Source organism: Micromys minutus (assembly GCF_963924665.1).
Source record: "Micromys minutus genome assembly, chromosome: 32".
Lineage (NCBI taxonomy): Eukaryota > Metazoa > Chordata > Mammalia > Rodentia > Muridae > Micromys > Micromys minutus.
Genome location: NC_137967.1, coordinates 1,744,431 through 1,769,436, shown reverse-complemented (window position 1 = coordinate 1,769,436; position 25,006 = coordinate 1,744,431). Strand labels below are relative to the sequence as shown.

Below are 25,006 nucleotides of genomic sequence, written 5' to 3'. Positions count from 1 at the left end.
TGTCCATGCATAGGTCTCTGCTGTGAAACATGGGGAACTCTCAACCTGCTGGTCCACAGGAGGGAGAAGAAGGGCTATCACAGGTGGGAAGATGAAGCCCGGCCATGGAGGGTCCTATTTGATGGTGTCTGTTTCTCTCTCCTGCTAGGGTGGAATCTACATGTTCCAGCTTGTGGACACCTATGCTGCCTCCTATGCCCTTGTCATCATTGCCATATTTGAGCTTGTTGGCATCTCCTATGTGTATGGTAAGGAAGACACTCCGTGTGTTGCCAAGGGAGATCCAGAGTGTATGGTAGGCCTTGCTGACAAGTGTGTACCCCATATTTAAAGGGTTGCGACGCCTCTATTTCTGGATCACTGTGGTAAAATCGAACTAGAGACCAGAGGCGCCCGATTGTGGATCTTAGCAGTGTGTACCAGAAGACTGTAGGACCTGGCTTTGGGTTATTAACCACAGTTAATACCTGTGGCCAGGGTCAGTGCCCATGGGTTTGAGGTGAAGGGTGGCTCCCCACAGCCCCAGGGTCCCAAAGGCCACTTGGTCATAGAGCCTTCCAGTGTTGATAAGCACCTGGAAGAACTTGCCACTGTATCTAAGTCTCGCACTTTCAGCAAAGAAACTTTCAGTTCTCGCGTGGTTTACTAATTCTGCCATCACCATAGCAACATGCACCCCATCCGCCAGAACTATTATCAAGGATAAAGGGGGGCAGCTATCTCTGCCCTTTGTGCACAAGTATGTACCCTGGAGATCACACCAGGGGCCTCCTGGTTAGTCTGTCCAGTTTGGCTCTGGTCTTGAAGACTCCTTTATGTCTAGACATCTTAGAATGGCCACTGGATCAGGCAACACAGCAACTGTCAGGGGAATAAGACTTCCAGGGTTCAGTGATCTAATAGTATTGCAATCCCTGAAGAGATAGCAACTTTGTCGTAAAAGGAAGGTAAGTGGAACGAATTGCTTGAAATAGAGGTTATAGGTGCCCCCCAAACCACCATGTGGGGAGGCCGGAAGTATCTGCAGGGCTCTGATCTCCAAAACAGGGACAACGCACTCCCCAACTTCTGTGTGCCCTGTGAATAGTGTCTCGATTGTTAGTCACATACTGACAGGTATGTGAAAGTTACTGGGTTTCCTGGAAATCTCATTATAATAAAAGAAAAATAAAATAGAGCAGGAAATCAGGATAGAAAACATCAAGGTCTTTCATGTAAAATGTAGGCCCCCTAGAAACAGGAAGAGGCTACAATCATTAATTTAAAAAAAATCACTGAGCGTAGTGGTGCATCATACCTTTAAACTCAGCACTTCGGAGGCAGAGGCAGGTGGCCAGCCTGGTCTACAAAGGTTTAGGGCAGCCGGAGGACTACACAGAGAAACCCTGTCTCGAAAAATCAAAGCAGAACAGAATAGAACAAACAAAATCACAGGTGTAGTATATGGGCGTCCGAGTATGGTACGTGCACCAGTGCTGTGCTCATGGAGGTCAGAAGAGGACATTAGAGCCCCTGGTGTGAATGCTGGGGGGGGGGGTGTGAAATGCTGGTTCTTTATAAAAGCTCTAAGTGCTCTTAACCACAGAACCATCACGCCAGCCCCGCAGTTACTTTCAGCGGGAGCTGAAGAGGGGTTTTATATGACTCGAGGTCATCTCCCCCCTTTGGGGAGAGTTTGGCTGCTGGAAAGCTCAGGAGACTTCACTTGTAGCTGGTCTGCAGCCAGGCCCACAGCACAGACATATTCCTTTTTACCCAGTTCCCAACTGCTAATTGCCACAAAAGGCACATTTGCAGAGCCCTTTCTTGTAAAACAGGCCTATTCAGCCAGGCTTGAAAGCAATTAAACCAGACACCTTTTAATGTGCCTAATTTTAGAAGTTAAATCAGCTCCCCCAAACCCTCAGCAAATCTGGCAGTGAAGGAAGAAGTAAACCTCAAGTGTTTTGAGAAATCTCTAGGTTTCCCATAATGGTCATACGAACTTGTAGTTTTCAGTCATCAGTATATCAGGGCCTCCCTCTCTATGAGGAACACATCTTGGATGCACCTGGATGAGTTTTTAAGACATCCCCAATACATCAGTGGTCCTCAGCCTGTGGGCTGTGACCCCTTCCAGGAGTTGAGCCTTTCACAGGAGTTGCCTAAGACCATCAGAAAGCACAGGCATCTACATTACAATTTATAACAGCAGCAAAGTCACAGTTATTAAGTAGCAGTGAAGATAATTTTACAGTTGGGGGGTCACCACAACATATTATTAGACTGTATTAAAGGGTCTCAGGATTAGGAAGTCTGGGGACCACTGCAATGAAGAGACTTGCACTCAGGAAGCCACAGGTCCCCTTTGCATATCGATCCCCCATTTCTCAGGGGTTCCACCTAAGATATCAGTGCCTTTTCCTCCAAAGCAGCCTTCCAACCCCCTCCTAAACTGAGAGGTGGCCAGGAGGGTGGCTCTGTGGGGCTGGGTGAAGAGCTTTAGTGAAGTTTCAGAGCAGCCAGGACAACAGTCATTCAGTTCCAGCTGAGTGAGTGCCGGGCCCTTGGGATTTACATCCCTTTTCACCTGTAGCCCAGACCCCAGGCATAGCGAGGCAGAAACAGTGGAAATGCTCTCCTGAGGGCGGGAGGCAACACCTCAGCCCACAGAGACTTGCTTAGTGCTGAGCCTTTTTATAACACAGTCTCTTGGTTTACCAAAATCCGTGTCTTCGCCAGACTTGCCATCAAGGAGACCAAGCCATGTTGCACGCACACACCACTGCCAAGACACCTGGAACTAAGCTCTGGAGATGTTGCCATGGCAGCCTTTGAACTTCACTGCAGAGAGTGCTTAGTGTCTGTTTCAACAATCAGTTAGCCCCATCAGGGCAGTGAGTCATCTGTCTGATGGTTTCCTGTCACAACAGGGGTTATGTTGACCCAAGTTGGGTTCTTCCTTAGCCAAGGCTCCTGAGCGAGGGGCTCCCCAACCCCTTCCTAGTGCCCCTCACACATGGCCTCCCCTGTCTCTTTGCAGGCTTGCAGAGGTTCTGTGAAGACATCGAGATGATGATTGGATTCCAGCCCAACATTTTCTGGAAGGTCTGCTGGGCATTTGTCACACCGACCATCTTAACAGTAAGGGCTGAATGCTTTCTCTCACCCACACTGCCTCTCCTGCATGTCAGTGACTTTACCTCTGAGCACATGCACACCTCCCCATGAGCCCGGGGATACTGTAGGTCAGAAAGGTGAAGTGACGTACCTCAGGTATCTGGAGCTAGGATTGATCAAGAGATGTCAGCACATCTGTGTATAACACGCATGTTTTATCCATCTGCCTTTTGTGCTAGCAGATAGCAGCCAACAGCCACGTAGGTTCTGTTCCATCTACCATGGTTCAGATCTTTTTTCTGAGTGATTGGTGTATAGGGTTCTCTTTTCAGTGCCTTGCAGAGGGGGAATGTCCTATTTCCTTTTCAGTTGCCATGATAAGATAACCTAACAAAACCAGCTCAGGGGACAAAAGGGTTCATTTCCACTTATGGTTCCTGGCTATAGTTCATCACAGTCAGGAAGTCACAGTGGCAGGAGCTTGAAGCAGCTGGGTACATCCAGTCAAGAACAGGGAGAAGTGAATGTACCCATGTTTGTTAGCGCCTGGCTGGCTCTCCACTTTTCAGAGCAGGATTGATTCTACTACTCTCTTACACACATGTCTGTGTGTCTGTGTGTGTGTATGTGTAAGTGCACGTGGGAACCCAAGGAGTCCAGAAGATGGCATTGAATCCCCCGGAGCTGGAGTTAAGGTGGCTGTGAGCTGGGAACCAAATTTCAATCCTCTACAAGAGCAGCAAGTACTCTTAACTTTTTGAGCTATTCCTCCAGCCCTTGATCTCTATGGTATGAGATCCCTCTGCCTAGGGGATGAAGCTGCCTTCAGTGGACTACATCTTCTCACGCCAACTATCATAGCCATGACAACGCCCTAGAGGCTTACCCACAGGCCAAACTGATCTATGCAATCCTTCACCGAGATTCCTTCCCAAATGATTCTAGGTTGTGTCAACAGTTAAAACTAAGTATCCCAGGGAAACTGGAGCCTGGCGTTATGTGACTGAATTGAACTAGCATTAGATGTACACTAGTTAACAACAGTCTGGATTTGAACCCACATGTTCTGGCTCCTAACTGTTCTCAGTGTGCCTACTCTAAAATTAATGTAGCTTTAATCAGGCGTGTGCTGATGATTTTATAGCTTTTGAGAGATGTGTTGTGATCTTCAAGTGTGGGGAAGATCACCTGACATTCCTCTTCCTAATGAACAGAGCCATGCATGTGCCTGTAGTTTGTACAGAGACTTGAACTCACACCCGTAATTCTTCATTGTGCCAGAAGCTATCAGCGTGGCCTCACTTTCTCCCACAAGCAAATTTTGGGAGATTTTTGTCTTTCCCCTCCTCTGAGGCTTGCTTTTCTTCTTCTCCTGGCTTGTGGGGAGTCAGTCCTTTTTGAACAAGCCTGGAGGAAGTTGTCCGTAGTTCTTATTTTGCCCAGTAGGTGGCACTAGAAACCAGCCAGAGAGCCCACTTTCAACACCAGATAGACCAGCTTCCTTTAAGATGTAGACTGAATGAAAGCAAATGCAATGAAAAAGTATTTTTTCTTCATTTGCTTGCCTTTCCCCATCCCCCGCCCGAGAGTATGTTCTAATCAAACCGCATCTTTCTGAAAAGCTAGAGGTTTAGACAGAAAATCCATTCCACAGTCTTCGTATTCTGTGTGGACACCAACAGTTTACCCACACCTAAGTTGGTCGTCTGAACGGTCCTACTGGAGTTGGGGCACGAGATCTGGAAAACATTAAAGAATGATGTTCAGGGATGAAGTGTGTGTGGAACTGGGCTTAGCTTGTGGGTGTGAAGATGTTCTTGTTGCCTGTTGCCTGCATATGCTGTGTCAGCAAATCTTGTCCCTGTTGACCCTTGATCCTCCCCCCCTTTTCATTCCTTATGGTTTGTTCTCAGCGGAGTCAATGTTACAGTATGTTCTAGATTTTGCCCTCCTTTTCCTCTCATCCCAGAAGGTTGTCAGAATTCTGCCTTGTTCTGTGGAGATGTACCATACGGCCATCTGCCTGCTGCTGCTGTGTGTGTTTCGAGGCAGGCCCGTTGTTGGCCTTATCACTGGTGTTTATACCCATACCGTCTTCCCATTTTACAGATGTGTGCATTGAGGCTCAGAGAGGGTAAGGGACTTGCTCCAGGCCACAAGGCCATGGAGCTGAAACATTGTCTTTGAGCTGGGGTGGTCTTCAAGCCTCCCACCCTCTGCATTCTCACTGTCTAGGTGTGGCATGACCAGTTTGGGTTAGAAGTCAAGTTTTCAGACTCAGGGAGAAGGAATTCCTGGAACTTGTTATATTTAATTCCTGGGGAATTCCCTTGGTCTTGCTGTGATTTGGTAGAACACACGTTGGAATCTGTGGAGACACCCAGGGACTCTGTGTGCTGTTTGAAGCCAGGGATGCCGTCAGATCCACCATTACAAAACCAGTGTGTCTCCTGTGTCTGAGAGGCGGAGGTGGGCATGACTCGGCGGCAAAGTCCACCCTAGGGCAGGCAGGCCTTCTTCAGAGCTGACTTGGCTGAGGGAGATTCACGGCAAGCAACTGGCTTGCACCTAGAAGTTTGATGTGATATTTGTGGACGTGGACATGGGCGTCAAAGGCCTCTGTCCTGCCTACTTATGTTTTACCATTTACCTCTGAAGCCTAGATGTCTTCCAGGTCCTGGACTAGGGTAAAATTATGGGTTTAAATTACTCCAGGGCCTCTGAAATAAAAATCCATCATTTTTCTCCTACGTGCCGTCATGAATTTATGGAGCCATAAAAACCCTCATGCAATTATCATATGCATGGGCTGATCACGTTACCGACGGCACATGCATAAGCAGATGCATTGCTATTTATATAGTAAATGAAACAGAGCAGCATGCGCTGTAATGACATTGGGCCATACTTCCAATAGGCTGTCTGATAGAGCTTATGCCTCCAGGGGCAAAAGCTGGAGAGGGGGGGCGAACGTCGACCTCACTCTCCACAGGAGCCTCATCTTAAGGCTCACATCGCTTTGAGTCAACATACGAGTTGTACTGAAAGAAAAAAAAAAAAACAAAAAACCCTGGCCCTGGCAGCCTGGGAGCTCCAGCCCTGGTGCAGATGTTTTGTGTTTGTCTAGGGCTTCATGATTCTCAGAAGTACTCCCACCTGCTATTTTCCCGAATGTAATTCCCTCCAATCATTTTGTTACTCTACAGTTTAAGGTAGGAGGAGAGACAGAGAGCTGGGGACAGGGCTTACTCGGATAATCCTAGGCTTCTGCTGCCACAGGCAAGAAGAACATGCAGAGTCATGTTGCCTTGAGAAATGGTCTCTACTGGCTGGGCTGGAGCTGTCAGAAGCCTGACGCCCTCTATAGGTGCCTGTATCTTCAGCCTCTGCCTTCCCTTGGCCCTCTCTGCAGCTGCTCGGGTGAACCTCTGGATGGAGCTCAGAGCTCTTTCTGGCTCAAGTATGATGTGATCATAGATAAGTGGCCAATACCCAAATCATGACGTTTTAAGAATGAGGAAGGTCTTTGGAGTAAATCAGACTTCTGTTCCCAGAGAACCCCAGTACTACAAACGTGGTGTGAAATAAATCCATTTTGTAGCTGAGAAAAGTCTGAGAGGCCCTGCAGCTCATTAGCCATAGAGATAGGTCTCTGGGCTCACTGGTGATGACACTGGTCACCTTGAGTCAGTGGAGGGGGTTTGTCTCTGTCTTTGTCTGTCTGTCTGTCTGTCTCTCTCTCTCTCTTCTCTCTCTCTCTCTCTCTCTCTCTCTCTCTCTCTCTCTCTCTCTTCCTTGGCTTATTACAGGACTGTGCTTCTAGCTCAGTCACCTCCAGGGGACCAGGAACCATTTTGAGTTTCACGCAGTCAACTTCAGAACTGGCTCCTATATATTGGCCATTCCTTGTTCAAGATGAAGCCAAACAGATTCAGTGAAAAGGATCGAAATCTATAAATTTAACACATTGTTCCCCCATTATAACAAAGGCTTAATTATCAGTGATAGTTCAGATAGTCTCCTCAGAACTCCCAGCTGCCACCCGCCCGTGGTGTGGCCTCTGGTGGGTATAGGGCAGGTAGGGGAGCAGTAGCTAAGTGCGTGTTTCCACCTTCATCATCTTGAGAATTTACTTCCTTCACTTGGAAAAAAAAAACCCTTTCAGATAGACAAGAGTCTGTGTAAGATGAGGCATTGCATGTTAAATGAATGAATGACTCACACCATCATCCTAAGGCAACTTTCTCTTCTCTTCCAGTTTATCCTTTGCTTCAGCTTCTACCAGTGGGAGCCCATGACCTACGGCTCTTACCGCTACCCCAACTGGTCCATGGTGCTTGGATGGCTGATGCTCGCCTGCTCCGTTATCTGGATCCCGATTATGTTCGTGATAAAAATGTATCTGGCTCCTGGGAGATTTATTGAGGTAATTCTACTGGCTCCTTTCCTCTGCTCGCCTCTCCCGAGGGAGAGATCCCCAAAGCACGCTATACATTAAAAACAAAAGATCCAGTAAACGTATTCAAGAAGGATACTGGGTGAGGTGAGTAAGCCATCACCATTGCCACTGATTCTATTAAACTCATTCTTATCATGTCTTATTCCTGTAGCGGAGGAGCCGGGCCAATCGTCAGGCTGAGTGAGCTATTGTTCCTCACTGGGATGGACGCTCTGAATGTCTCCTCTTTCCTAGAGCTTCCACCCCCCCCTCCTCAGCCACTATATATTTCAGAGTTTGTTTCCTAACACTGGGTTTCCCTCTCCTGGTAACCCTCTGCATCCAGACCTCCTCCCTCCCAAATGTTTGCCGCCATCAAACTTAACGTCACCACTGCCCCCTTTGTGCCTGAGTTAAGAATGACTCATGGGTCACGCTGATTAAAAGTTTGACTCACAGAGTGAGGGAGACTTGCTTCTCCTTACCAACTGTCACAGTTAGCTTTTCTGTTGCTGCAATAAAATCAAGACCAAAAGCAGTTTAGGGAGGAAAGGGTTATTTTATCTCAATATTGCCAGGTCTCACTCTGAGGGAAGGAAGTCAGGGTAAGAGCTCAAGGCAGGAACCTAGAAATGGGAACTGAAGCAGAGGGCATGGAGGAATGCTGCTTACTGGCTTGTTCCTTCTGGCTTGCTCAGTTTGCTTTTCATGGAACTTGAGGCCATTTGCCCAGGCCACTGTCACCATGGGCTGGGCCCTCCTACATGAATCATTAATCAAGATAATGCCCCACAGACTTGCCTACAGGCTCATCTGAAGGAGGCAATTACTCAGTTGATGCTGCTTCTTTCTAGAGCACTGTGGCTGCCTAAGCTCACCAATCAGTCCTGATCAGAGCCCATTTTACTCTTGTGGATGGGGCTTTTCTAGAGAGAGAATGGGACTGCTACTTGTTTCAGCCGCTACTGAAGAGCCAGCCAGCTTTTGTTACTTATGGGAAGTCGCTGGTTCAAGCACACTTGAAACTCTAGCACCTGGGAAGCAGAAGCAGGAGGATCAGGAGTTCAAGGCTAGCCTTAGTGGGGCTAGCCTGGGCTATATGAGATCCTGTGTCGAAGGGGGAAAACTGTCATTTGTACAGGTGGGCTGAGAAAGGATGACCTCTGCCTGCATCATGATGGCATTTAGACCTGGGTACCCTGGGAGCTTGTCACAAATGTAGACAGGTCCTCTCAGCTGCACAGAGCTCAGGGAAATGGAGGTTGCCCTCATCTTCTAGGGATTTGGTTGCATATTCAGGTCTGGGAAGCACCGAAACCAATACAAAGAAATACTCGTTCATTGCGGTAGAGAATGGCTGTGGGGTCTGCTCTTGGGCAGCTAGGTTGATATGAGGAAGAGGCTGGTGGGGGGAAGTGGGTGGGGGTCAGCAGGTAGCCTTCCTTTCCACTGACCTCCACATGACAGTGAGTCTTCATGTTGAAGTTGTATTCTGGTTTGTATCCCCAGAGAATTTTATTTATTACCCTCTGGTGTAGAGCAACTCTGGCTCAACCTACCCCTCATAGCCACCTTCCCACCAGAGGTCTCCAGAGTCTCTTTGCCTGAACAGAACCTGCCGTAACCTCTGCTGCTGTTGCAGCCTAAATTTCTCTAGACTGATGGGTTGGCCGTACACATTTATTATGGTTAATTTGGGACGCAAAGGTTGCAAGTTGGTGATTAAGGGGGGCATTAAACTAACAGCTGTAAGAACCTGATTTCCCCCTTAATAGGTAATAAACATATAATTATTCCCTCTTATATAGTCAGAAGTAAGTTTTCTCTTTCTATATGTTTCTATCAGATTTTATTTTCAATAGTAATTTTAGTTGAAGCTAGAGATACCTCCATTATTTTTAAGCTTACCTACATGAACCTGTACTACTTACCTTAGTCAGAAACGTATATGTGTGTGTATACACACACACACACATATACTCAATAGACAATTAAAATCTTTGTTCATGCTTAGTGGTGTATCTTTGGGTTTGGCTTTTTTTTCTTGGCCATTTATATACTTTTGGGAAATATGCTAAACAAAATCCAATTATTTTTGATGTAGCAACCCATCACTGAGAGTACAGAACAAATGTAATTGAGCCCATGGCTTTTGCTGCTTGGGAGCAGAAGTAGAAGTTTGTGAGATGTATAATAAAATCTGGGCCCTTTGTCCTCTACGCATCTTATGCACGGCAAACATGGAGCAAACATAAAGTTGCTTTCAGTCTTGCTCCTCCTGTCCTTGGCCTAGTTAATAAATGCAGGCTTGTCTCCCTCATTGCAAGGGGATGGGAAGGGGCTCTTGGCTCCTGTGAGGGGTCTGCAGCAACGATACCTAGCCTTTTGGAGATGGCAAGGGGTACCAAGGGGAGGAAGGTGAATTCCTATTGTAACCATACGTGTCTTTGCCTTCTTTGCAGAGGCTGAAGTTGGTGTGCTCGCCACAGCCCGACTGGGGCCCATTCTTAGCTCAGCATCGTGGGGAACGCTACAAGAATATGATCGACCCATTGGGAACCTCATCCCTGGGACTCAAGCTGCCAGTGAAGGATTTGGAACTGGGCGCCCAGTGCTAGTCCAGTAGTGTGGATGGTCCAGTATTAATCCTGGGCTTCCGCTCTGCCTCCCCTTCACACTTTCCCCAGATTTATTCCCAGTTTTCTTCTTTCTCCTCACACCACGGTTCACAGCTGTGCATGAGAGTGCTCCATAGAAAAGTAGGACGTAAAGTAGCATGCCGTAGTGAGAGCCACACTGGTAGCGCTGTCTGTGTCTGTTTCTGGAAGGATCAGTTTCCTGATCAGGGGGTTTCTTCCTTCATCCCTCAGGGGTGGGTTAACCAGGTGAATGCTGGCAGGTACATGGTTTGAAAGTAGAGGAATTGCGTTGTGTGTTCTCACTGCCAGAAGTCGTAGGGCACGGGGAGAAGGCGGACTTTCAGGGCTGTTGATTGGACTGAGCTGGGTAGTACAGTGATCTCATTCGGAAGCTGAAAGTTCAGGTCAGTCCGGTGCGTTTCGGGGATGGCAGCGCTGGAGATTATTCTGGATGCAGACATGGCTTGGACACCGCTGGGTGGTTTGATTTGTGTATCCATTTCCTTTATTTTGACCAAATAGACCATGCATTCAGATGTTTCATCTTTCTATGCTGTGGGTCTGAAGGGACTGTCCATTTTCTTGCCACAGTCTTTCCTTCTTTCTTTCTTTTCTCCTTCCTTCCTTCCTTCCCTCTTTCTTCTTTTCTTCCTCCTTCTCCCTCCTCTCCCTCCACTTGCTCCTCCTCTTCCCCCTTCTCTTCTTCCCTCTCCTCCTCCATCTCCTCCTCCTTCTGTAATAACGACCCTTGAGAATTTATTCTCTGGGTCTTTTCTTTCTCTGCACAAGAAGCCATGCTTTGATTTGCATGTCAGCTTTTGTACCACTGTTGAATCTGCCATGATGTCTTTTGCACCATGGTTCAGTACCATGATAGGCTGACTCTTTGCCTCCAAGTCACTTTCTATAAGCTGTAGATAAGTGTCTTTCAACCTATTGAAAAATGAGACTTAACCCAGTTCTATCTATATATTATATATACGTGGGACACAAACTCTTAAAGACACTTTCTCAATTTTTACTCCCCCTTTTTTCTGTAACAGTAAACACCAATTGTGGCCATAGGGAAGTCAGAGAAATTAAGAGGTTGGTAAAAAGCAACCATATGACTCCACATCCCTGTGGTTGTACATCTTAGGTCACTGTATTTCCAGAACTTTCTGATAAATACAGCTTAGTTAGGTAGTGAGTAAGCCGATTAAGACTATAGCTTTTAATAAAGACTGCATTTAGCTAGTTCTATGTCCAGAACTCCCTGTCCACACTGCTCAATGTAAACTGCCCTATAGTGAGAGCAAGCCTGGCCAGGCCACACCCTTTAACCCATTGTGTCCTGAGCAGGCACACGCAGAGCTATGTATACACAGTGCTAGTGGTGTTTTCTGTCTTCATAAATATCGTATGAATCACCACAGAGATGGCAGGTTAGAGTAGCATAGTCTGGGCTTTTCATTTCTCTCTCTTACAGTATTAATATCGCAACCTGAAGTCATTTCCTCTGGGGGAAGATGGGTTCAATCATTTCCTTATTCGTTTGTCTTCATATAACAGGGTCTCAGGCAAAGTTCTCAGTTCAAATGTTGTATCTTGATGTGACATTTTCATCCTGAGCAGTAGCAATGGCACCTCAACAACAGACTTTAACGTATCCTTTAAAACATTTGACTCTGTCTGAAGTATCGGAAGCCATTGTATTGACCTTTCCTTTCCTAGGGTGAGTGCTCACACCACCTGCCAACAGTGATGGGTACTTGTGTTTCCCAGAGTAGCCATGATAGGTTGTAGGGAATGGAATAGGGTGGGTTTTGAACTACTGGCTCTGGTGTCTTGGCTACTCTCCCCTCTTCTATTTTTCCCCTTTCTCCTAGTTTCCCCAAGCTAGGTCTTGCTAGGCTGTCACAGAGATGGAACCACAAAGATGGCTCCCCCAGTTAAGGCAGATGAGCTCTGGACTCAGTTCTTCACAATCTGCTGTTATCATCTGTTTCCCCAAGAAAGCCATACTGACGAGAGGCCCCATTACGCACCAGCATCACAGGACAGTGCCGTGACTCGGGTGGTGTGTGTGTGTGTGTGTGTGTGTGTGTGTGTGTATGTGTGTGTGTGTGTGTGTGTCCGCGAGTGTGTGTGAGTGGAGCGATCAGTTCGGAAAGCCCCAAAAACCCTGCCAGTTTGCGGGTTGAAGAAAAGCACAAAGCTCACCCTCAGCACACATGAGGATTTGTGCTTGTATTGGGATGAATGGCTTCTGGCTTCCTGTTTTCCTATGGGCTGGAGCTGGGATTGGTGCTGGATGCCAACCCAATTTCTGCTACTTTTTGCCTCTGTGATTAAAAGAAGGATGTGGGGAGGCCCTGGTCACTGCCAGATGTGAACTGAGAGTCAACTTACTTGTCAGAAGGAAGACCTCATCTGTTAGCGTGGCTTTAACTGGGGGAGCTACAGCTGTGTCTAGTAGGATACATTTTAGAAGCTAGAAGCTGCCCTCCATTTTGTTGTTGTTTTGTTTCTCTTTCCCTTGTCAGGCTGCTTAGAAGACAGAGTCAGACAAAAGTTTCCAGGCTTGCTTGGAAACCACTGGCTTTGAAGTTAGTTTTAGCCATTCATTGCCGTGTTCAACTTCAAGGCTCTCCTTTGTCGAGGGGCCGTGGTGTCAGTGGACTCTGTTCATGGTGCGTCTCAGTGGCGCGTCTCCTGAGGATTTGGTTGGGATGCTGAGAGCTGATATGTACCCCACTAGATGGACTGTTTTCATGATACTGAAACGCACAATCAATTGGAAGAAAAAAAGAAGAAGGAATTCATAAGACAATGAGAAAGCTGTTACAACCGCCACCTGAGAGTTCTCCCCTGACCATGAAGAAGAAGCAAGCTTACTTTGCAGTGACTTGGGTTCCCCGTGCAGACTGGTGGGGAGTTTTCCATCTGTGAGGTGATTCCACAATACCACTTTAATAACACCCATTCAGAGAAACACAAGCCATATGTGAAAACTAGTAACCCCGTAATATCCTTAAAAACAGAAAAGCATCATATATTTATTAACTATCTGTGCTGTGGTTTCTTACGCAAACCTTTGTCTAACTGTCTTGCCCGCTAGAAACTTCTTCTAATCTCCTTCAGGCTATTTTTTTTGTTTGTTTTGTTTTGTGTGAACAAGTATGTCCAGTTCTGGTCTTTCCCGGTTGTTGTTTTATCTGCCCCTATTTCTTTACTGCATGACACCTGTGGTGAATGCAAAATCCTAAAGACCTTGAGGGTTTTGGAGTTTTTGGTGTGATTTTAATGTACGGGAGCTGCAAGTGATGTGTACTTCAGGGAACGGCACTTTAGAAGGAGTGGAATGGAGGGACTTTTGGTTCGATGAGACTTGGGTTCTGTCTATGCTGGCTCAGCGCTGGGGGGGGGGGGGGTCAGGGTTTTGCTTCTCTTCTATTATCTACGTGCGCCTCAGAGCTTCTCAGTTCCTTTCTGTCAGCATGGGCTCCCCATGCCTTAAACTGACATTTTGTCTTCGTCTCCTTGGCTGTGGTCATCGTCCTCTTCCCAGAGGCTAGCACCGTAACTGTCGCTAGATGGATATTCAGTGGCAAAGTCATCCCACCCATGGTACTGGGATTTAGGTCTGTGACTTGCTTATTCCAAGCCTTTGACATGAGTGAGGGTTTTCTATATGGTACATTGACATTCGAGGCATGGAGGTCAAGGCCGGTGATCCAGTTTCCTCTGTCTCATGATGTGTGATGCAGAGCTGGCCTGAGATTTGGGAGCAAGACTTCTTGTCTTTCATTTAGCCAAGCGTGTCTAGGAGGACCACAGTGAAATATGGTCTTGGCACAGGCTACTATAACTGCCTGCAGAGAAAGGATTTCAGGCTGGTGTTCATCACCCCTGAAAAGCAAGCCCAGGCTTGATTAGCTTCTGAGGATGACACTTCCAGGTGACCAGCTGCCTTACAGGTGTGTTTGATCATTGGGATGCTGTTTAGATGGCAACTGGGAACTGCTGTGTCTCTCATTTGTCTGTGTTCTTTTGCACTTTATTATGGACCTATCCAGGAATAGGAGGTTGATTCTTAAATTGTGTACTCGGATAATGTCTTAAATGCAAGCATCTCGTGAACAACGCTGTTCATGAATAAAGATGTTTCCTAGTCAGGTCCTTATATTTTTTCATTGACTTTCCATGAAGATAATATATTACGTTACAAAATGATGCATCATATCTATCTATCGTATAGAGTGCTTATTATATACTGTACATTATTCATTTAAGAAGTCATTACTCTTGAGGCCCTACCTCAAATTTTGTATTTATGTGTACAAATGCAATTTATTGTATTATATATTACATACTGATATAAATTAGAGTTTATCCTAATAATGTATGAGTTCTCAAAACCCCTCAAATAAATGTCAGTGTTTAAAGCACACTGCTTGCCATTGTGTCTGCTACAAATCCGTCATGACCACGGTTTCCTCTTGAACAAATGGGCTTCAGGTGCGCTCAGGGTGGGCCTGCCTCGTTATGAGAAGCTTGCACAGCTGTGGAAATGGCCCTCCTGGAAAATGAGGTATCACTGTGTAGTGTAGAAACAAATATCAATTAAGTTGCTATATTTGCAGCCATCAGAATGCGCCATAGTACTGTGAATTATTAATTAGCGGGGGGGGGGATCTGAACAGATCTGAATAGAGACTGAGCTAGATAAATGTTTGTGTGTAGTAAAATTATTCTGACCAATTCCAATTTTATTTAACCTCAGCAGCATCTAGATAGTTCTCGATGTATGCCTGACTCCAGGCCAAATGAGCCTGGTAGAAAAACCATCTATGTCAAGCCAACAAACAAGTGTCCTCCCTCTCTGCCTGAGTAGGTGGAGCCCCTGGCTCCCTGCCCAAGGCAGGCTTTGTGCTGTGTATGCTTTCCCACCTGACTGCATAACCTGGACACAAGACTGTCTTCTAATGAACAAGGTGCTCACTTCCTGTCTCTGTCTTCTGCTTCAGTGCTGGATGGCTGCAGGATGGCCTGGACCAATATCGGTGGGAAGGCACAGGTATTCAGAAATGTTGGGATCCACATACCGAACTATGGAGTCCATCCTGTGATCAAACATTGGCCTAGGAGAGGCCTATGATGGAGCTCATATACACACCTGGGAGAGGCCTGTGACGTGAGGTTCACACACCTGGGAGAGGCCTGTGATTGTGAGGTTCACACATCTGGGAGAGGCCTGTGATGTGAGGTTCACACACCTGGTAGAGGCCTGTGATTGTGAGGTTCACACACCTGGGAGAGACCTGTAATTGTGAGGTTCACACACCTGGGAGAGGAGAGGCCTGTGATTGTGAGATTCACACACTTGGGAGAGGCCTGTGACTATGAGGTTCACACACTTGGGAGAGGCCTGTGATTGTGAGGTTCACAGACTTGGGAGAAGACTGTGGTCTTAAGGTTCACACAAGTTTAGGATTAGCCACAGACCTGCAGTCAAAAAATGTAAATCTGTGTTAAGTACATTTTGTTGCCCTCTTACCTCTCAGCCTGAGTGCCTTTGTTAGAAAATGCTCTGAGGGATCAGAGCTTGGTTCTGGGCCTGTACCTCTTTCCTGAGATGGCTGTTATTGTTGTTGTTGTTATTATTACTATTATTTAGAACTTTTAATTAAAAAGCAAAAATCCCAGATAGGTAGAATACAAGAGAGAAAGAAGGATGGGCTCTGGAATCCTTTTCTTGGTTTTCATGACTGCAGGCCACACCCAAGCACCCTGATTCTTACTTTTCAGTCTTACCACCCAGATAGTGGTAATCCATGTGTAGACTTCTAAAGCAAACAGAAACAAGGAGGGATGTGGTTGGAAATCCTCTGTGCCTATGTGTTCTAAGCTCTTCCCCCTTTATCTTCTATTAGTTTCAGTGTACCTGGTTTTATGTGGAGGTCTTTGATCCACTTAGACTTGAGCCTTGTACAGGTCGATAAGAATGGATTTGCATTCTTCTACACGCTGACTGCCAGTTGAACCAGAACCATTTGTTGAAGAGGCTGTCTTTTTTCCCATTGAATGTTTTTAGCTCCTTTGTCAAAGATCAAGTGACCATAGGTGTGTGGGTTTATTTCTGGGTCTTTAATTCTGTTCCATTGATCTACCTGCCTGTCTTTGTACCAGTACCATGCAGTTTTTATCACAATTGATCTGCAATACAGCTTGAGGTCAGGAATGGTGATTCCCCCAGAAGTTCTTTTATTGTTGAGGATAGTTTTCCCTATCCTGGGTTTTTTGTTATTCCAAATGAATTTGCAAATTGCTCTTTCTAACTCTATGAAAAATTGAGTTGGAATTTTGATGGGGATTGCATTGAATCTGTAGATTGCTTTTGGCAACATGGCCATTTTTACTATATTAATCCTGCCAATCCATGAGCATAGGAGACCTTTCCATCTTCTGAAATCTTCTATTTCTTTCTTCAGAAACTTGAAATTCTTGTCATACAGATCTTTCACTTTCTTGGTTAGAGTCACACCAAGGTATTTTATATTATTTCTGACTATTGTGAAGGGTGTTGTTTCTCTAATTTCTTTCTCAGCCTGTTTATCCTTTGGATAGAGGAAGGCTACTGATTTGTTTGAGTTAATTTTATATCCAGCTACTTTGCTGAAGTAATTTTTTTTTATCAGCTCTAGAAGTTCTCTGGTGAAATGTTTGGGGTCACTTACGTATACTATCATGTCTTCTGCAAATAGTGATATTTGTCTTCTTTATTTCCAGTTTGTATCCCTTTGACCTCCTTTTGTTGTCTAATTGCTCTGGCCAGTGAATCCAGTACTATACTGAATAGGTAGGAGAGAGTGGGCAGCCTTGTCTATTCCCTGATTTTAGTGGGATTGCTTCAAGTTTCTCACCATTTAGTTTGATGCTGGCTACTTGTTTGCTGTATATAGCTTTTACTGTGTTTAGGTATGGGCCATTAATTCCTGATCTTTCCAAGACTTTTATCATGAAAGGTGTTGAATTTTGTTAAATTCTCAGTATCTAATGAGATGATCATGTGTTTTTTTTTTCTTTGATTTTGTTTATATAGTGGATTATGTTGATGGATTTCCGTATATTGAACCATCCCTGCATCCCTGAGATGAAGCCTACTTGATCATGGCGAATGATCGTTTTGATGTGTTCTTGGATTCTGTTTGTGAGAATTTTATTGAGTATTTTTGCATCAATGTTCACGAGGGAAATTGGTCTGAAGTTCTCTTTTTTTTGGTAGGGTTTTTTTTTTTTTTTTGTAGGGTATAAGTGTAATTGTGGCTTCAAAGAATGAATTGGGTAGTGTTCCTTCTGTTTTTATTTTGTGGAATTATTTGGAGAGTATTGGTATTAGGTCTTCTATGAAGGTCTGATAGAATTCTGCACTAAACGCATCTGGTCCTGGGCTGTTTTTGGTTGGGAAACTTTTGATGACTGCTTCTATTTCTTTAGGGGTTATGGAACTGTTTAGATAGTTTATCTGATCCTGATTTAAACTTTGGTAGCTGGTTTATTTCTGTCTAGAAAATAATCCATTTAATTCAGATTATTTCCTGCAGTCTATTCCTCTTGGGTGCATTTGCTTCTTTTAGTTCTAGAGCTTTCAGGTGTGCTGTCAAGCTGTTAGTGTATGCTCTCTCCAGTTTCTTCTTGGAGGCACTTAGAGCTAAGAGTTTTCTTCTTAGCACTGATTTCATTGTATTCCATAAGTTTGGGTATGTTGTGCCTTCATTTTCACTAAATTCTAAAAAGTCTTTAATTTCTTTCTTCCTTGACCAAGTTAGTACTGAATAGAGCATTGTTCAGCTTCCATATGGGCTCTCTATTGTTTTTCTTGTTATTGAAGACAAGCCATAGTGATTTGATAAGATGAATGGGATTATTTCAATCTTCTTGTAACTGTTAAGGCCTGTTTTTTGTTCGATTATATGGGTAATTTTAGAGAAGGTACTGTGAGGTGCTGAGAAGAAGGTATATTCTTTTGTTTTAAGATGAAATGCTATTTGGATGTCTGTTAAATTTATTTGGTTCATAAGTTCTGTTAGATTCACTGTATCTCTGTTTAGTTTCTGCTTACATGATCTATCCACTGAAGAGAATGGGGTGTAGAAGTCTCTGACTATTATTGTGTGTGGTGCAATATATGCTTTGAGCTTTAGTAGAGTTTCTTTTACGAATGTTGGCACCCTTGCATTTGGAGCATAGATGGTCAGGATTGAGAGTTCTTCTTGATAGATTTTTCCTTTGATGAGTATGAAGTGTTCTTTCTTATATTTTTGATAACTTTTGGTTGAAAAATCTATTTTATTTGATACTAGAATGGGTACTCCAGCTTGTTTCTTGGGACCATTTGCTTGGAATTCCTTTCCCAGCCTTTTACTCTGAGGTAGTGTGTCTGCCTTAGTCACTGAGATAAGTTTCCTGTGTGCAGCAAAATGCTGGGGCCTGTTTACATATCCAGTCTGTTAGTCTCTGTCTTCTTATTGGGAAATTGAGTTCATCGGTGTTAAGAGATATTAAGCAATGATTGTTGTTTCCTGTTATTTTTGTTGTTAGAGGTAGAATTATGTTTGTGTGCCTATCTTCTTTTAGGCTTGTTGCAAGAGGATTATTTTCTTAGTTTTCCTAGGGTGTAGTTTCCTCCTTTTCTTGGAGTTTTCTATTATTCTTTTTAGGCCTGGATTTATGGAAAGATATTGTGTAAACTTGGTTTTGTCATGGAATATCTTGGTTTTTCCATGTATGTTAGTTGAGAGTTTTGCTGGATACAGTAGCCTGGGCTGGCATTTGTGTTCTCTTAGCGTTTGTATGACATCTGTCCAGGATCTTTTAGCTTTCATAGTCTCTGTTGAGAAGTCTGGTGTAATTCTGATAGGTCTGCCTTTATATGTTACTTGACCTTTTGCTCTTACTGCTTTTAATATTCTTTGTTTTGTACATTTGGTGTTTTGACTATTATGTGATGGGGGGGATTTCTTTTCTGGTCCAATCTATTTGGAGTTCTGTAGACTTCTTGTATTCTCATGTGCATCTCTTTCTTTAGGTTAGGGTAGTTTTCTTCTATTCTCATGTTGACGATATTTACTGGCCCTTTACGTTGAGAATCTCCACTCTCTTCTACACCTATTATTCTTAGGTTTGATCTTCTCATTGTGTCCTTGATTTCCTGGATGTTTTTGGTTAAGAGCTTTTTGCTTTTTGCGTTTTCTTTGACTGCTGTGTCAATGTTTTCTATAGTATCTTCTGTACCTGAGATTCTCTCTTCTATCTCTTGTATTCTATTGGTGATGCTTGTGTCTATGACTCCTGATCTTTTTTTCTGGGTATTCTATCTCCAGGGTTGTCTCCTTTTGTGATTTCTTTATTGTTTATATTTCCATTTTTAGATCCTGGATGATTTTGTTCAATCCCTTCATCTGTTTGATTTTGTTTTCCTATAGCTCTTTAAGTGATTTTTGTGTTTCCTCTTTAAGGGTTTCTACTTGCTTACCTGTGTTCTCCTGTATTTCTTTAAGGGAGTTATTCATGTCCTTCTTAAAGCCCTCTATCAGCATCATGAAGTATGATTTTTAACTCCAGATCTTGTTTTTCTGGTGTGTTAGGATATCTACTACTTGTTGTGGTGGGAGAACTGGATTCTGATGTTGCCAGGTTGTCTTGGTTTCTTGTTGCTTAGGTTCTTGTGCTTGCCTCTTGCCATCTTGTTATCTGTGACATTAGTTGGTCTTGCTTCTTCTGACCGGAGCTTGTCCCTTCTGTGGGCCCGTAAGCTTAGGAGTGAGAGGGCTCCTGGGTGCTCAGCTCTTTGTGGGCAAGTTGTGGGTCCTGAAGGCAGTGGGACGGCCCTAGCTCTGGGTACAGACGGAGACCAGAAGTTGATGTTGCTATTTTTTGTCCAGATCTCCAACCTCTTGGGCAGTTCTCAATCTTTATTCTTATAATATTCTCCCCTGTTTTGCTTCCATGTCTCTCCTGCAGCCAGAGCCTCAGAATGACATGGTGGGGCAAAGCTCATTCCAAGGCTGGCCTTGAGACACTTACCACACAATGGTCTGTTTACTGCGAGTTGGGTTTGCAAGGAGATGCTCATGTGATGACTGGTTGCATTTTATTGATTCCTGGCAGGGCTCTTTGCTCCTCCTGTAAATGCCTGCGAAATGGGCTAATGTTACAGAAGCTGGTTTCTCTTCTCTGATCACACACTCTACCAGGAAAGCACAGTCCGTGTGTGACTTGCCTTTCAGTGTGATTGGTGATGTTATGGGGACTTTTGATACTGAAACTCAGTTAACCTACATCCTCTCTTTTCTAGACCTCTGCCCACAGACATCAGTAGGTTAGAAGAAATGGCGACGGGGATGGCAAGTTGTATTGTCATATGTCATTAATTTGTTGACTCATTTCTTTGCCATCCTCACTGTGTAAACGGTTTATATGTTCCTAGTGTAGACACTTAGTGAATACTTAAAAAATGCATCTTAAAATTGAATAAGCAAAAATTGAGCCTTGGCTCTGGACAAGGAACAGAACTCAGTGTTACAAAGACCAGAGGATGAGAAGGAAAGCCAGGCCTCCCTCCGGGGGTACTCAAATCTGGACACAGCCCCAGCCTATACTGAAGAAACCTGGGAGCCTCCGAAGTATTTGGGACAAGAGCAAACAGAAAGAGCAGCAGAAGACATTTCCCCCAGCTGAGGGGATCGGCTACGGCTTCCTGAAGTGGGAGGTTGGCGTGTGGGGAAGATGCGATGGTCAGAGGGGTGCTGGCATGGGCTTACAGGATGAAAGCAAACATGTGGCAGAACAAAGGTGGATGGTGGGGCGTGGGGGATGTCTCAAGTACAGTGCTTTCCAGGTAAGTATGGTGTTCTCACTTTGATACCCCCAGAACCCCAACGAAAAAAGCTGGGTTACTCCCAAGCTGGGAGACAGTAGTGTTTCTGGGACTCACAGGCCAGCCTAGCTTACTTATCAAACTTCAGGCCAGTGAAAGGCCTGTCTCAAAAAAACCTGAATGGATAGGATTTGAGAAAGCACATTTGAGGTTGTCCTCTGGTCTCTAGAAACACTCACATGCACATGTGTCTGTACCTGCACACTCACACACACTTTCAAGAACACACATACACTACACACATTCTCCCATAAAGGAATGATGAAAGTGTTGTTGATAGGAAGTGGGGACTAAGGTAGAAATATCTGTGCTTTTCATGTCCCACGGAGTCCCTCCTCAGAGCACAGAGTATAGAAACCAGTGAGGCTGAGGGCTGTTCTTACCTGGCAGAGGTATCTTAGATAGTGATTTGTTCTTTCTTGGATTTTTAGAGACCTGGTATTAAAGGACTGTCTCTGTTTCATCTCAACAGCGAGATGCCATGGCTGCCTTGCAAGCTCCTTGGGTTCTTTTTTGTTTTTGTTTTGCACAGGAGGGTATCATCCTTAGATGAGGCTCCTTGTATACTTAATCCACACGGTGCCTTGGGACAAGAGTGGGAATCCTAGTGATTGCACAAGCCATATGCCGATACCTCGCACTGATGATGTACTCTAAGAGGCATCCAGAAGGCTGAGAACTGCCCCTGGATTTCTGTCTTTTCTTCTTTAGGATCGTCTGACTCCAGCCTGTGTGTTATCGCCCTGGATCTCTTTCTTTACTCTCTCCAGATCACACTCTTATAATGTCCTCATTATGGGTGGGTTGTGTGCCTTGGCCCTTGACCTCAGCTGTGCACCTATGCCTTTCCAGTGTCCTGTGGGCAGAGGTGGCAATGTGCCAGGCCTGTGTCTATACCTTAAAGGTCCCACTTGTTTTCTTTTTGGTGCCTCTTCGGGCTATGAGAAGAACCTGTCCTGGCTATACCATGGCCATCATATGGCAACTGGAATGAAACCACAGACCTGCACCAAGAGGAGGCCAGCCCATCATCTGCAGTGTGTGACCGAATGACCTGTAGGAATGGCCAGTAGGCAGTCTGATGGAGCTGAACCCTAGTTAACCTGCAGCTATACAAGACCCAATGCTTAGTTGAACAACATTATTTTTCTTTCTGAATATCGTAAGTCAAAACTTGCCAGCAGCGGGTTTTGTGGCCATTATGCAACACCAGGCAGCAGATGTGGACGAAGTAGCCAGGAGAATAGCTTCTGTGGGTAGGCAAGTGGAACTGACACATGAGGCCCCCAGGCAGGCATGCTCTCTTTCCCTCCTACAGTTTGCTATCTGGAATGCAGGTGCAATGGCTGGAGTTCTGGCAGCCAAGTAGAACAGTAAGGACAACAGCTATAGCTTAGAGATGATGAAGAAAAGATCTTAAAGGACCTGGGTTCCTGAAGACTTCACAGAGCAAGTTAATTTGCCTGTCCAGCTCTGAACTGTTTTCCCCCAAGAACAGTGGTTAGTTATCCAGGAGTTTTCCTGTTATCTCTTGCCAGATAGCACCCTAATTAATACAGAGGACTTCACTGCCACTCTGTCCACAAGAAGACATTGCTTGGCTTTTGACTCTGGGTAAAGGTCTGAAAACATTGGGGAATGCAAAACAAGCCAGTGGCTGCCGTGCAAGTGCGTTGCACAAAGCAACAAGAGCCTCCTCTCTCTGATAAAAGTGGCTCTCCCGTTGCCCATCCATGTCCTGAATGACCCCCAACTCCTATAGCTACCTCTTGCTTTGGGGTGGCAGACCTGCTCATGAGAGCTACATTTGACTCTTAGGTTTTACATCTTATTTTGTGGTACTGGAGATGAACTCAGGTCCTCATGCATGCCAGACACAATGGCTCGGGCACCGAACTCCGCCCAACCTCAAGTCCACACCTTGGTGAGGTAGGCAGTGTCTTTCCTAACTCAGTGTGAGCTGAAAACCATACCTTCCTCCTAGGTGTCCTGCAGAATAGTGATAAATGAGCTTCTAACACAAAGCATCGCTTCAAACTTAGAAAAGAAGGCCTGGGTGAGTGCTTTATGCATGGCCCCATGTGACTGGCAGAGCCCTTATGGCTACAGTTTGGATGACAATGGACTGCTATTCCCCTGGGCTGCCTTTTTCCTGCTCTCTTGGTTCCCATGGTGAGTTATTTTCTTGAACACTGCTGGACTTTAAACCCACTCTGACTCCTCCCATCCCATGCAGAGGAAGGAGGCAAACCCTTGGCCTTTCTTTCTTGATGAGGTTACTTTACTTTCTTTTCTTCCAGCTCAGTGGGCAGATGGCTGTGGCAAGGTCCAGCCTGGAGCGAGGGCAGATGGCCAGTCCATTTTGGCTCTCACAGAAGGCTGTGTTCTCTCAGGACTGCCCCTGTATTAATGAGGGGATGTTTTGGCCTCCTGTTGAAATTTTTTTCCTTTTTTTCTTTTTTAATTTCTCGACTGATTCAGAGCTGGGGCAGAGAGTAATGCTGTAGTTTGTGGCTTGTTTAAGGTCCCTAAAGATCTTAGGGACAAGGAGACTGAATTCATAGGATTCATCCAAGGACACATGGTATATAGCTTAATAATTCAGTGTATGCCCGTAGTCATCCTGTCTGAGTTTAAAGCTTGGCTTTAAACTGGACAATAGCTGCTTCCATGTCTATAAAATATGTATCATAATCCCATCTGCTAATTGGGTTGTTTGGGGAGCACATGAGTTAATCCTCTGCAAGCATGCTGAGCATGGCCCGCCTTGGTCATGGATCCAATGCTTGGATGAGGAATAGGTTGACCCTGAGTGGTTAGACTGGCTAGTATCTGCTTACTTGTCACTCATCAACACCCAGGTATGTGCACCTTGACTGTGTCCTCAGAAACCTGGCCTCCACCTGCGGTTGCTGGTGTGACATTTTTTTCCCTTCTTTATTAAAAATCAGTTTATTTATGTTTCAGATATTATACCCATTTTCAGTTTCCCCTCCACAAACCCAGCATCCCATCCTTCCTCCCCCTGCCTCTATGAGGGTGATTTCCCTGCCCACCCACCCAACCACTCCTGCTTCAGTGCCCTAGTATCTCCCTACACTGGGGCATTGAGCCTCCACAAGACCAAGGGCTTCCCCTCCTAATGATAAGGTAATCCTCTGCTACATATGCAGCTGGAGCCATGGATCCTTCTATGAAGAGTTAGGGGAAGGACTGAAGGAGCTGAAGGGGGTTTCAGCCCCATAGGAAGAACAACATTATCAACTAACCAGATCCCCCAGCGCTCCCAGTGACGAAATCACCAACCAAAGGTGTGACAGATTAGAACAGGTTCATCCTAAGCACCACGAGCTGTCTTTATCCCTGTGTTTACCTGTAGGTTTTTCTACCTATTTTCCCCATTGACCTATATCCGGCTCCATTTTAAAGGTGTTTGAAGCCTTAAGACTTGATGCCGTAGTTAAATCAGAAGAACAAAGGTCCCTCTAATTTGGATGTGATTGAAGTTGATTTTACTCATTAGAGAAAAGCTAAAACATTTCACCAGCAGAGCCTAAATATTCACACAGAAATAGTGGTACAGAGAAAGGCACATCCACTTAACCTAGAACTCAGGTTCTAGGGCACTTGGTACCAGGTCTATGAAGGAAGTTGGGGTGTTGTTACCCCTTCCTGACTCCGCCAGCAAATTGGTACTTTATTGGTTCCCTAGGACTGTCCTGATGGAACAGTTCAGATCTGAGAACTTTGGATCACAGGAATCCAGCTGCTCTCAGTTCAGAAGCTGACTGAAATCAAGGGCAGTTACCAGCCCTTTTCCTCAGAGTATTCTGTCCCGCCCCTTCCAGCCCCGCCCTTCCAGCCCCTGTGGCCCTGGCTCTTTGTAGTCTGAAGCTGCCTCTATCTTTC

At 45.2% G+C, this 25,006-nt stretch overlaps 1 protein-coding gene across 1 annotated transcript in view; it reads left to right on the top strand.

Annotated features, from left to right (window-relative positions):
• SLC6A5 (solute carrier family 6 member 5) overlaps nucleotides 1-10,155 on the top strand; it is a gene marked incomplete at its 3' end in the record, with an annotated part of 43,183 nt that extends 33,028 nt beyond the window's left edge. The window contains exons 12-15 of the mRNA XM_080908982.1: nucleotides 149-248; nucleotides 3,023-3,123; nucleotides 7,358-7,525; nucleotides 10,000-10,155. Of these exons, the coding sequence (XP_080765108.1) occupies nucleotides 149-248; nucleotides 3,023-3,123; nucleotides 7,358-7,525; nucleotides 10,000-10,155 (525 nt within the window). The remainder of the gene's footprint in view (nucleotides 1-148; nucleotides 249-3,022; nucleotides 3,124-7,357; nucleotides 7,526-9,999) is intronic.
• Between the last annotated feature and the right edge of the window lie 14,851 nt (nucleotides 10,156-25,006).